This window comes from Cryptomeria japonica, chromosome 2 (assembly GCF_030272615.1).
Source record: "Cryptomeria japonica chromosome 2, Sugi_1.0, whole genome shotgun sequence".
Taxonomy (NCBI): domain Eukaryota; kingdom Viridiplantae; phylum Streptophyta; class Pinopsida; order Cupressales; family Cupressaceae; genus Cryptomeria; species Cryptomeria japonica.
Window position 1 is genome coordinate 119,120,553 of NC_081406.1, and position 14,542 is coordinate 119,135,094.

General features: G+C 35.7%; 1 protein-coding gene across 2 annotated transcripts; it reads left to right on the forward strand.

The window, feature by feature from the left end:
• The first annotated feature begins 11,192 nt into the window (after window positions 1-11,192).
• LOC131057158 (LEAF RUST 10 DISEASE-RESISTANCE LOCUS RECEPTOR-LIKE PROTEIN KINASE-like 2.4) lies at window positions 11,193-13,833 on the forward strand. Of its 2 annotated transcripts, none has more exons than XM_057991343.2 (3): window positions 11,193-12,114; window positions 12,235-12,282; window positions 12,393-13,833. In XM_057991343.2, exons 1-3 carry the CDS (start codon window positions 11,337-11,339, stop codon window positions 13,532-13,534), a joined length of 1,968 nt encoding a protein of 655 aa, XP_057847326.1. In that variant the 5' UTR covers window positions 11,193-11,336; the 3' UTR covers window positions 13,535-13,833. The 2 variants fall into 2 exon arrangements, with proteins under 2 accessions (XP_057847326.1, XP_057847325.1); XM_057991342.2 differs by having other exon boundaries at window positions 12,387-13,832.
• Window positions 13,834-14,542: the final 709 nt, after the last annotated feature.

The following is a 14,542-nucleotide window of genomic DNA, read 5'->3' on the forward strand; positions in this document are numbered from 1 at the left end:
TTTCTCAATTGCTTCTATTTTATTCTTGATGTCTTTAATGAATAAAGAGAATGTACAGAGTTTCTGAAATAAATAAAGAATGTGCTTGACTTGAGGGGACAACTTAGCAATAAATTTGACACAATTTCCTTCTTTTTCCAAATCATCTTTAATTTCTCTTTTATTTCATCAGTGTCTTCTCTAGGTTGATCTCTTCAATCTCTAGCCAAGTGTCCAACTTTGTGACAATGAAAACATGCCATACCAGGTCTTCTCCATAATCTTCGATTGTTCATTCCAAACCTTATAAAGCAATTGACACTTATATGTCCATATCTTCCACAACATTCACACCATATCCTTGTATTGTAATCCCATGGTACTGCAGCATATTGTCGGATAAGATCTCTATGGGTTCGGTAGCTTCCAGTATTTGCTCGGTGTGCATACCACATATAGTTCTTTTTCTTAAACCAACACTTCTCGGTACTATGACCATATCTATTGCATTTTTTACAAAACCCTTTGAATTTTGCCTTCTGATAATTTTTAATAGACTTTGTCCTACATTGGCTAGATGTGTGACCATATTTATTGCAATTGTAACAATAACCATTGGACTTAGTGACATTCGGTTGCTTACCTTTTCTGATTTGGCACATGTTGGCAGTATGACCTTGATTTCCACAGTAGTTGCAAATGGGCTTCTTTCTTTTGATGTTCTTCTTGATTCGAGCTTGCTTTGATGATTCTCCTCTCTTGGTAGTATGAATTCCTTTCTCAATAGAATCTATTCCTTTGTAACCGAGTCCTACATCTTTGTTGGGTCGTCTTGTATTCAGTTGCTCATCCAACATCTTTGATGCTTCATAACTCCTCTTCAATGTTTCTTTGGATTTCTTCTCTATTTCAAGTTTATTTGTTAACCTTGATACTTCAAGTTTCAATGCATGATTCTCATCATCTTTCAGATTTTCTTCATGATGTGCATAACCTAGTTGATCTGACAGATTTTGTTGAATCCTAGTCAACCTTATGATTTCATCATTCTTATCAGATACTAAAGCTTCAAGTTGTTGTTTCTCTCTTTCTAGATCTCTTACTTTATCCTCAGTTGTCCTCAATGCATCAAGATTTTCAGTCATCTGTGTGTTGAAATGTTCATGTTCTCTTTTCATTGCTTTTAGTTGATCAACTAGTTTTTTGTTCTTTTCTTTCAATACTCCAATCATTTCTTCAGTCTCTTTAGAGATACTATTCTCAAATGATGTCTCAATTTATTCCACTAACTCTTGAGAGTCTTGCAAATCATTAGATAATCTTCTTCTCACTTTTATAGACTTTTGCATTTGTCTTTGCATGACTGCAATCACTTGATTAGCATGATCCAATTCTTCTTGCAGATACACAATCCTCCGAGATTGTTTATAGCCTTCCATTGATAAGATCTTTCTCTTTAGGCAGTTAAACCCTTTTCCAAGATTGAAGCTTTGATACCAATTGTTAGGCCCAATATGGAAAGCTAATGTACTAAGAGGGGAGGGGTGAATCAGTACTTCAAATCCTTTCAACAATATTTTATTGTTATCCATAAACCAAAAACTATTGTAACATTACATAAAGCTAAAACAAATAAATAACAATCATACATGATTCACTCCATAACACATATATTTTGGTTACACAGAAACTCTTGGTTAGAGAGAAAAACTACGGTGGGGATGGCACCCACAACTTCACTACTGCAATAATAAAGGTTGCTCAGTTAGAGCTACATGTTTATCTATTTCTGATAGCTTACCCTACTAGGAGTATCAAGATCTATTAGATCTACCTTGCTAAAGGATTTTACAACACTTAATCTAAATGCTACACCTGGTTAAAGGCTTTACAATTTATAGACTTAGTTAGAGTCTTTTACCCTATTAAAGGTTTCTCTTACAACTTCAAATTTGTCAATAAAATCTTTACAACTATCTGCAACTTTACATCTGGAATGTTATAGAAAATTCTATGTGCTCAAAAGAAGATTACCTTGCCTATAGCGCACCTCGGTAACCCATAAAGTAACTCGGTAAACCCTTCTGTTTACTTTGTTCTTTGACTGTTCTCTAAAATTGTTCTTGGTGACCTCTGTGTCTCTGTAACAATCATAACACTTAGTGCTTTCTCATGTATCACACAGTTCTTGCTTCACACACTTGTGTATATCCATGTCTTACATTTTTATCCTTAATCCATGCTGTATAAATAGATCTCTTATGTCGGTGATCTGATTCATTGCTTTGATCTTACAAACATGATTTCTTGAATGAATAACTATACAAAATATTTCATTGGTTAAATGACCTCAAAATCATACATAATCTTTTAGTGCAATTTCCAATGTGATAACGGTTACATGTTCCTCGATCTTTGTAACACGTTTCCATATGTGTGTTTAGGTTCAATGAATCTGGTAACACTATTCACTCAGTGTATATCAACTCAGTGTATGATCTTTACTTCTTGGTAGACATAGAGTGATACTCGGTAGACAGCTTGGTGCATACTAGGCTCTGTGACTACTTTCTTCTATAACCGACTGCACTGTGCTTACCGACTGAATATTTCGGTAGTAGTAACCAACTAGAGTATATAGAATGACTTTGGATATAAAACTAATGGCAACTTGATAAGTAGTAACATCTGCAACCATTGCAATGCAGCCATCGCGATAACCTAAACCCTAAACCAGGAGGCTGGGAGGCAACGAGACCTGCAAGGTCGATGGCGAGAGTTGCAGGGTGGGTGGCAATGACTATCTACTGGGTGGGGGTGGTGAGACCTATGACCTCTGTCAAATGGTGGTGATAACAAGCCAAATGGTGGTGATAACAAGCCAAGCCCGGTGGGAGCAACAAAAGTTCTCATTTTTACTCAATATCAACCATCAAAACCATAGTTTTGTCTCTTTTCTTTTTCTTTCAGATGATTGTGAAAGCATATTCGAGCTTTTGATAAACTTTAAGGCATTGAGTAACTCTGAGTGATGTGGTGAGCCATGTAACCAGGGTTGCTAGGGCCTGGACCTATGGGAGTTAGGTGGGCTTCATGGTAGCTACATGATGTTATATCAGAGGATAGGTGTTCTTTTGATGGAGTCTAGTGGTTTCCAGGAAAGTTGCAGGGTAAGGGGAGAGAAATAAGATTCCCGCAACATCATTTTGCATGCCGACTAGATCGAACACCACAACCCCCCTTTGACATTTATGAGGGGACACCACCATTGTCACATCGTTCTCTATCCGAATTGCAGGCTAATCCTATTAATTTTCCATCATATGTGACCTGGCCAAATAATACCCAGTTAATAAATCCCAAATTTCTTTCAACCCCAAACAATCTTCCAATAAACAAATTGCGCCAAGGAGCACCCTTCAAACCAAAACAGGTTACACAGAACTGGAGAAAGAAAACCCCTTGCACACATTTCTTCTCAATTCACTAGCACAAAATTCAGATGAAAAAGGTAATGGGCAATGTTCAAATGATACAGCTAAAGAGGGTAGTTGGCCTTTAGTCTCGCCAAATGTCACGAATGTTGCTAATACTAGAGAATCAGGAAAATCTGAGGGTGTGTATAAGATAGTTTTGTCAGACCACCTTATTCAGCCTCAAATAGATCTGTTACATGCCACAACCCTCATCAATAAACTTCATTCTACTATTTCCTTTATGCAACTTTCATTTTGGGCTAAACAAAATTGGCTGGGCTTGAAGGATATTTTTTTCATGGATAAGAAATCTCTCTTTTTTATTGTTTATTCCAAAGAACATAGAAATTGTGTTCATATATATAAGGGGTGGTTTTGTAAGGGTGTTGGTATTATCACTTTGGCATGGGTTCCAAATTTTAGTCTGGATTCAGTTTGCCCCCTTTTCATGCCTTTTTGGATTACTCTCCCGAGGCTCCCACTTGAGTATCGTGAATTTTGGCTAATCAAATGGGTATTTTTATCAAGAATGATCTTATCTCATATGAACTTTCTCATTTAACCGTCAGGGTATGCCTATTGCTAAACCTCACAAAGCCACTTCCCAAGTCTATTTTAAAGACTTCCTCCATAGGGAAATGGAACAAAGACATTTGCATATAGGGTACAAGAGATTTTGATGACCGTATAGATAAATTGGTTCATTTTAATTTGCAGTGTCAAGGATCGGGTATTGATTCTGTTAAGGTTTGCAAGGATTTTGTGATTGATTTCAATAAATGCTCCTTTTATCAGTCTGTTGCATCTCCTTCTTCTACACTAAGTGGGACAACAAGTGTAGCTGACTTATCAGAGAGTCCTATACCTCTGAATAATGTTGATATGTTGCAAGACCTTTCCAGGGTGTTCAGTTTCAGGCAAATCCTCCTCTTTATCTAATTCCTTCTCAATTATTTTTGGCTTGTATGACAGATGTTTTACTTCCAACGGAAAAACAACAAAGCCCTCCAATTGGAAGAATTCTCCTCAATATCAGGTTGTTATCTCTGGTTCATGTTCTTTGCAAACATTTGTGGGTAGATACAAGAAAATATCTTTTAAGATCCACTGCTCTCCAATCCTTGTTGATTGGTTGTATAAGAAAATATTTGCTTCCTCTCTCTTTAGGCAGTTCACTTCTTCTTTTCTGAGTTTAACTTCTGTGGGACCCTCAGATTCTCAATTCCAAGAAAACTCTATTTCACATAGTACAAAGGATAACTTGATTCATAGCTTGATGTTTAATTTCCAACCTTTCCATGTGGTTGATCGCAATCTTCCCACTGTTGGATCCTCATCGAATGCTCCAAATATTGAATTAATGGCACATGATATCCTTATCTCTGCTGCATAAAACTTGGTTGATGAAATTGCTCTTGAAGAATTTCCAGAAATTCATGATGTCCCTTCTGTTGATGCTATGCCTCTTTCTCTTAATACTTCACCACCTGTTTTTTCACTTTCACCCCTATTAGAATCCAGTCATGTTGAACACCTTGTGGTTGAAGTTAATTCATATCAACACTTTCAACCTACCACTCAACTTGACTTCAATTTTTCTCAACATCTCTCTCTTTCTCAATTAGTCTCTTCATCTCCTTTGTTATCTAAAACACCTAAAAAAAGAGGTTGGAAGCCCAAGATTCTTAAAATCCAAGAAGAGATTGCAACAAGTATCCAGTCTACAATTGTAGACAATTTTTCACCCCACTCAAGACCGAGAATAACATGTTGTTCTTATCGAATGCAATGAGGATCATATCTTGGAATGTTAGAGGTTTGAATGACTTTGACAAGAGGGGATGAATCAAGTAGTAGCTGGATCCCTCCCAAGCAGACATCATTTTATTACAAGAAACAAAGGTTTATCTGATGAAGCCTCTTAAAATATTTTTTAAAAATGGACTTTATGGGATTTCATACATGTTCCTAGAGTAGGGGCTTCTGGTGGTATTCTGACCTTGTGGAATTCCAGGACAATCAAAGCAAAAAATTTGAACCAAGAGACAAATTGGAATCTTATTCTTATTAAAAAATTTGATTCATCCTTTCTTCTCTTTAATATTTATGGTCCAACAGCTCCTCATGAGAAACATGCTCTTTGGAATACTTTATCTTGTCTAATCCATCAGCAGGGAGTTTAGAAAATCATCTTAGGAGGTGATTTTAATGCCATTTTGTCTCAGGATGAGAAAAAGGGAGGCAACCCTACTGCTTCTAAGGTGATTGATGACTTTAGATCTTTTGTGTTTGATAATGCCCTTTTTGACATTTCACCTTCTAATGGTCAATTTACATGGACAAACCGAAGAACTTTCCTTCAAATTGCAAGCAGATTGGACAGGTTTTTCACTTCATATGAATGGATCCTTCAAAAATATACTTTGAGCTCTAATAATCTATCATTCTTTGGATCTGACCATTTTCCTATCTCATTATTCTTGGATAAACATGAAGCTTCTCATCATAGACCTTTTAAATTTCAAAGAATGTGGTTTTGGCACCCATACTTTCATGCTCTACTTTGTCAATGGTGGGTAAGTGCCCTATTCTGTAAGGGGAACAAGATGTTTCAACTCTATATGAAAATGCAGTTTGTAAAAGAAAATATCAAAGTCTAGAATAGGGAAGTATTAAAAAATATCTTTGTAGAGAAGGAATTAAAGGACATCAATGAACTTATCTTTTCTAGTGGGATTAATCCTGAAACCTTCTCAAGGCAAAAGCATTTACAAAGTTATTGGGAAGAATTGTGCTCTAGAGAGGAGGAGTATTGGAGACAAAAATCAAGGGAGATATGGTTAAAAGATGGGGACAAAAATACTATGTTCTTTCAAGCATCTGCAAAGATTAAGCAAGCTGCATCTATTATCTTTTCTATAAATGCCTCTTCTCGAGGGTAAAATTAACTAATGAACAAGAAATTAGGGAAGAGGGTGAACTCTTCTATAAAAATATTCTTTCTCCCTCTCCTCCTTTTGTTCCCGAGGAGTCTAGTGTTGAGGTGTTGCTAGATTCCATCCCTTGTCTGATTTCACAGCATGATAACGATTATCTGATGCAACATTTATGTCTTTCTGAACTATAAGAGGTGATAGTTTCGATGGTTGCTAACAAGTCTCTAGGTCCTGACGGTTTCACCAGGCTATTCTTTCAAAAGTGTTGGGACATTTTAAGTTTTGATCTTTTAATGGCTTTGGAGGAGTCAAGACCAAAATCTTTTATTCTCAAGAACTTCAATTTCACCCATCTTGCTCTTATCCCCAAATCCAATAACCCTCAAGCTTTTGCAGACTTTAGACCTATCTCCTTGTGTAATACAGTTTACAAGATCTTCACAAAAGCTATTTATCTCTAGTTAAAATCCCTGATACCTAAAGTAATATCTCCTCAACAAGGAGGTTTTGTTCCTGGTAGGGAAACATCAGAATGTGCGCTTGTGGCCCATGAATCTTTACACTCAATTAACTCTTCACAGTCCCCTTCTTTCATAGCTAAATTAGACATGTTGAAAGCATACGATAAAGTATGTTGGTCTTTTCTTTTGAGAGTGCTTAAAAAGTTTGGCTTTTTTGGATAAGTGGTGCAAATGGATCAAAAATTGTATCTTTGGGGCACATTTCTCAGTTATTATTAATGATAATCCTTTTGGTTTTTTTTTAGCTACTCAAGGAGTTTGACAAGGTGACCCACTATCACCTTTTCTCTTCATTATCATGGCATAAGCTTTTAGCAAATTGGTCAATAACCAACTGACTCTGGGTCTTTGGAAGGGGGTACACATCCCTAATACGTCAATTTCTATCACCCACACTTTATTTGTAGATGATACACTTTTATTTGGTTGTTCCAATATTCAAGAAGCAAGGCATATGAAGAAAATATTGGACATATATACTTCCGGATCTGGGCAGAAAATCAGAGATCAAAAATCTAAATTATTCATATTTAATACTTCAAAAATGGTTTCTAACAACATTATCTAGACATTGGCTTTCCCGTGGATTCTCTTCCATCTTCGTACTTGGGCATCCCTTTCTTTATGGGAGCAAGGAAACCTTCTTTTTGGAATTCTATGATTGAGAGATTAAGAAGAAGAATTTTTGTGTGGAAAGCTAGATGGTTATCTTTGTCAAGAAGAATCCTTCTTGTCAAAACTGTTTTGGCTACAATCCCAAACTACTACATTTTGGTCCTTCAAGCCCGAAATCTATTGTTTCCCATATCGAGAAAATTATTCAAAATTTTATTTGGAAAGGTAATCTTTTAGAAGATAAAAAGATCCTACTTGTGTCTCTCAATAAAATGACTCCAAGTAAATCTATGGGTGGGGTTGGTCTATACGATCTTTCAAAAAGGAATAAGGCCTTTGGGGGAAAGTTGGTTTGGAATATTTATGTAAAACCACATGCTTTGTGGTGTCAAATTATGCAAGCAAAGTATTTAGATACTCCTACCCCATCATGTATTTTTACTATCCTTGATCCTCCATCAGGTAAAGCAGTTTGGAACTTCATGATGGCTTCTAGGAATGTGATTACTAGATATTTATCTTGGCAAGTACATAATGGAAAAGATGTTATATTTTGGCATGATGCATGGAGTGGTCTCCCCCCTCTTAATCTTGAGGAATCTCTAGTAGATGCGATCCCTATATTTATTTCTCAATGGGGATCTTAACTTTATGATTACATAGATGATCTTGAGAAGCCTTCAAATCGTGTCATTTGGAAGAAGCCAACTTTACTCCCAATCTCCTCGGATCAAAAGGTAAAATTTTCTTTGATTCTCAAATACCTCATTATTTTTATCTCTAATGGTTTGGACAAATTGATATGGTGCCCTATGGAGAATGAAAAGTACTCTATCAAGGAAGGGTATAAGGCAATTCATCAGATGTCTATTCAATCCTATTCACAATGAGCTTATAAATTTTGTTGGAACAACAATATTCTTCCCAAGGCAGGGATGTTTGCTTGGCTTTCTCTACACAAGAGAATACTTACCAGTGAGAGACTTGATAAATTGAATATTGCACCTCCATTTTCCTGTGTACTTTGTGGTGAGCATAGTGAAACATTAGATCATCTGCTCCTCCAATGTGATTTTTCTCATTATTGTTGGATGTTTTAGCTTGCTAGGCTTTCCTTTAGAATCCCTCTTCCAAATAATGTATGGGATTTTTTCCAGTCCTGGCCAGTCTTATACTCATCCTCTCTTTTTGCATGCATTTGGAAAGTGATCCCATCCACAGTAGTATAATCACTTTGGTGGGAAAGAAATAAGCATATTTTTAGAAAGTAGGCATCTCCTCTTTCTGATGTTTTCAATTACATTGAAAAATTTGTATCAGAACTGGTTAAAGCTCATGTTTCAAATCAATTCAATCCAAATAGTGAATTTACTTCTTGGGATGGTCAAGTTATTACTAGAAGGGCATTTCTATTACTATATCACCTTGCTTTCCGAGAGTGAGAACTAGTAAAATTGATAGAAATAAAGTGAAATGGTGTCCTCCAGATTTGACACATTTCAAATTGAATTTTTATGGCTCCTCTAAAGGGAACCCGGGTGATGCAGGAATAGGAATATGCATAAGGGACCACACAGGGTGTGTTTTTGCTTGGAAATATGTTTCCATTCCACCGAGCACTAACAACTTTGCGGAGGCATATGCTTTGGTTGAAGGCATTCTACTAGTTAAAAAATTGAAAATCTCTTACATTCGCATCGAATGCAACTCAGCTATTATTATCAACGCTTACATAAAGAGAAATATTGACAATTGACAGATAAGATATTTACTTGAACAAGCATATGCACTTATTGATACATTTGTAAACTTTACTATTTCACATGTGTATAGAGAAGGGAACCGAGTTGCAGATCATTTGGCAAATATGGAAAGTTCTAAGGAGGAACTTAATATGATGGGCCCGAAATGTGATCTCGATTCTTTTCCAATTCTTAGAAAAAAAAAATTGGAGGACATGGGTACATGATAATATTGCACATGGCTATGCAGTTGTCTTGTTCATAATGATAAAACATTGGTATGTGAGGTATTATAATTGCAGGGTTTCGTGGTTTTTTTGTATCTAAATGATGTGAATGGATGTCAATTTGAGCATCTATGAAGCGTGTTGTACTTCAAGTTGAATAAATGCATAAGTGAGGCAGACTGTGGGCTGCTATGTAAATGTGTACAACTTTCATGATGTTTTGTTTTGGACTTCATCTTCTTCAACATAGTCCAGAAAGCATTCAAAACTTGGGGATGATTTGTGGTATTCGGTATTCTGGACATTACGAGATATATTGTACTTTTTGGCATATTAGGGATTTAAGTTTCACAACCTTTCTATGTATTATCGAGCAAGGATCAGAGTTTTTCTTTCTGGTTCTTTTCTCCGGGAGCTCTTTGAATCAGCTTTTGTAAAGAAATATATATATAAAATATATCAAGTGGCACTGCCACCTTTTTCCGGAAAAAAAATAATAATAATTGTTATAAAGTTAGAATATAATTAAATAGAAATATTTATAATTTAAATATTCAATATCATTTGATGTATATCAGTATTTAGATGAAGCGAAAAAGGGGTTGATTTTTGTAAATTGAGATTTTAATTGAAGCCATATTTTGTTAAGTAAATATTAAATAAGCTATAATTTTAAAAAAAAAAAAAAGGAAAAAGAAAAAAAATATATAATATATAAATAAAAGCATATTGCATTGATAGTATTTATTAGAAAGAATATAATTATGACATATCTTTTTATTTAATTGTGGTAGTGGCAGGGACGTGCGTGTAGAGCTACACCAAGCCTTTATTAAGGCTTCAAGCCTATTTTAGATGTAAAGACTTACATTAAATTATTATGTTGTGAAATTCATAAATATCATTTAAATTGAATTAATGGATGTAAAATTTAAAGACATTTTTTTTCATATTTAAGAATTTTATAAAAATAAAGAAAAAAAAAACCGACATAAATTATAGAGAAATCAATTAAATTATGACTATTATCAATTTAATTTAGAATAATGAATTAATATTTACAACAAGTTTTTAGTTTTAGATTTGATTTGATATATATTAAAATATGTCTAAAAATCAAATACTTTTGAAATACTTTTGAACTTAAAAATATTTATTGCTTCTACTATTATTGTTTACTACAATGTATGACAATTACTCCCCACTACATGACATTTGCTTTTAAATAGTATTATGAAATTGTAAAAAATTTCATGTAGAAAGCTTCCATAATATTAATAATAATAATAATACTGTAGAGCTTTATTATGAGTAATATAAGAGAGAAAAATAATTTATATTTAAAAATAAATTTATTAAATAAAAGTATGAGAAGATTTAGTTAACTTATTTTAATTATTGATGCTCATTGCTCTATGTTTAACATTTCAAAACTATAATGAATGCCGGCGCCATTAATATATTAGCTACAATGGAACGTTTGGGTCACGGCAAGTTGTTTTACGCTTCATCTTGGAAGTTGTCAATGCATGTTCACGTGGTCATGGACTTTTAAGGTTGGGAAAACGCGTGGATTTCACGTATCAATTCATTTACAGTGAACCGCACGTAAATTTGACGAAGGGCGGTCGTACGAAGCAAGCACAAAACGATATTAATTTAAAAGCAGTCAAAGTTTCACGAATTGACTCCGGATTCCAATCTCATTTTCTAGTTCTGTCTGCCTTTCACACTTGCAGAGCGAGTCCTTTGTTCTCCACATGTTTTTCTGCTATACTGTTAGATTTAAGTTTTACCTCCGCAGGTACTTCATTTTCTGTGGTTTTTATTCCTTGAGGAAATGGATGCTCTCCCTGGTCTGCCTCTCACGCTTCATCTTTCTTGTTCTCTACCTTCCTCTTCCATTAATGGACGGCCCTTGCGCTTCCTCTGGCTTCTGTTCACAATTCTGATATCATGGCTCTCCTCTCACTGTGATGGAGCATGTCAGAAACCTTTCACGTGTGGGTTTTATAGTTTGGCTTATCCTTTTGGAGGGAGGAACAGCGGCTGCGGTGATCCCGCGCTTCAGTTAGACTGTGATTCATACTTAGGTATGCCTCTAATTAATATTAGTGGACATCAATACTACATACGACTGCCCACAGTCTTTTCCGCAGAAAATTCCAGCCAATCCATGACGATAATTGACAATAATCTATGGGGAAGTTCGTGTGATCCATCCTCGAGTAATAACACAGCTCAATTCTGGTCTAGCCCTCAATTTCATATAGCAAATGACTACAAGAATATAACCCTAGGGGAACAGTGCGAACAAGAGATCTTGCCCAGTAACGCATCCAAATTAGAGTGTAGCGATGATTGGTATTACATACCCACTTCGAACTTGAGTTTGGCTACGCCGGCGTATTGTAAATCATATGTTCAGCTACCAGTGAATATAGACCCAAAACTACCTCGATCCATGAGTCTGACCGAAATTGTACAGCAAGGGTTCGAAATAGAATGGAATTTCAGCAGAGGTTGCGAGAATTGCGTGTCAAGAAACGGTACCTGCAATTATAACACTAGAACCATGAAGCCATTTTGCCAGATGGAAGATGCAATCCTTAATCTGAGTAAGAGTCCCAATTCTCTTTCCTCCAATTTCAGTAGAAACGAGTGGAAATGATAATCATATAGAACAGTTGGATATTACTTACGACTATTACTAACAAAATTAAGTTTTAATGATTCAGGTAATTCAGGATCAAAGTTCAAATCCATTAGTTTCGTCTTCATTCTAGGTGAGCCTCGCTTTTAGGAAGCGGCCTATGCAGATTCTCTTTATTCAAGATCATGTATGTTTTGTTTTTTTTCTACGGTTGAATATTATTTTCCTTTTATGCAGCCGCAGGTATCCTGGGCAGCGCATTGTTAATAGTTGCGCTATTGCTGGCAATTGCTCATCGAAAGAATAATTCCACCTTCGGCCGTCAGGTGCTTAGAGGGAAGCGCGGTAACTCACGGTCTATTTCCCAGGTAGAGACATTTCTGCACAATTTTGTTCATCAAATGCCAACGAGATATTCGTATTCAAACATCAAGGAGATTACCAACAACTTTGCACATAAACTGGGTAAAGGAGGGTTTGGTGAGGTTTATAGGGGAAGTCTAGCAAGCGGTAGTCTTGTGGCAGTCAAAATGCTTGATCAGTCGAGGGAAAGCGAGACTCAATTCATGAACGAAGTTACAACCCTCGGAAGGATTCATCACATTCATCTGGTTCGTTTGTTGGGGTATTGTTTCGAAGGACTTACAAGTGCACTCGTTTACGAGTACATGGCAAATGGATCTCTCGACAGATTTATACTTGCCAATAAAGGGAAAGGTCAAATTCTGAGTTGGGATCAACTATATTCAATTGCTCTGGGGTCGGCTCGTGGAATTGCGTATCTTCACAATGAGTGTCGTAGCCGCATCATTCACTTCGACATAAAACCGCACAATATATTGTTGGACGAAGAGTTTACAGCCAAAGTAGCTGATTTTGGCCTCGCCAAGCTGTGTGGAAGAACAGACGACCACGTATCAATGACAACAGCAAGAGGGACGCCAGGATATGTCGCACCAGAGCTGTGGTCTAGAAATTCAGGGCCTGTAACGGACAAGTCAGATGTTTACGGTTTTGGAATGATGATATTAGAGATGGTAGGAGGAAGAAAGAATGTTGATCTACAGGTGAGTCGTTCAAGTCAATTCTACTTTCCAGACTGGGCAATCAAATTGGTGGAGAGAGGGGAACTGAGGACGAGGTTGAGGGAAATAGAGTTGAGCGATGCGGAGGAGGTCAAGGCAAGGAGTCTGGTAAAAGTGGGTCTGTGGTGTATTCAGCACATTTCGATTGCCAGACCGTCAATGATGAGGGTGCTTCAGATGTTGGAAGGAGATGTCGACGACATCCCAAATCCTCCGACTCCCTTTGATTCTCGCCCGCGACCGGCACCATTTTCCTCTAGTGAAGAATCGTCCTCCATTGGAATTGAAACGGCATCATAGATTACACGTTTGGGAAATTTCATGGTGACGGAATATACCAGTCAATATTCAACTAACTTGTTTCTGGCTAAAAATTAGGCTGGTTCCTAATGCTTTAGTTTTACTTTGACAGTTGCGCTATCAAAGAGTGATATGCTTTCTTGTTTTTTCTTTTGATATTTTTATTATTATATCTCCAGATGGCAGCCGTTTAATCTGGTGACATAAGTGTGCGATAGATGTTCTTTGTAGAAAATCATGTATCGCTACTTGTGAGTTCCTCGTTTTTGTGTGTTTGTGTGATGGTTTTGTAATGGTTTGTGTCTCTCCCAAATTTATCTAATTAGGACAATTAGTTTTTAGATGAGAATATGAGATAGATATGTCTGAACTCCATGATAAATGCCTCATAAGTTCATGGTATAATAATGTCATGTTTTTCAAAATAATGTAATTTTTAATGGGAAAAGTATGTGCATTCTATGAAGATTATTTCAAAGTAATACATATATATTTAGTGATCTTGAAATTTAAGCCCATGTCTAATTGTTTTCGCCTAGTTTGTTTTTGTACTACATTCGATGTCTTTTTAAGATTAGGAAATGCAAAATTTCTTTGAAATCAAAAGGAATTATTTTTTTCTTTTTTTTAAAAACTGTTGTATCAAATTTTCAAATACATATTGTATTATTTAAAAACTTATAGTTCACATTTTCTACACACATCTCTATAGTAGGACCACTTGGCGTATTTAAGAATCTTGAATTATATTCATGAATTTCAAGTCGTATAATAGAATTATTATATTCTCAATATCTTTGCTTACAAATCACATGTAGGAAATATTTTACAATATTTTATTTAATATCACTTATCATTAAACCTAAAAAAGAATGTAGTCTTTGTATCTAGATTTTTTTATATGTATAGGAATTATTTTTCCTATATCTATTATGTGCACATATATTACAAGATTGTATAAATGGGTATCAAGTTATGAAGATATTCTATACTTTTATACAAATTCCT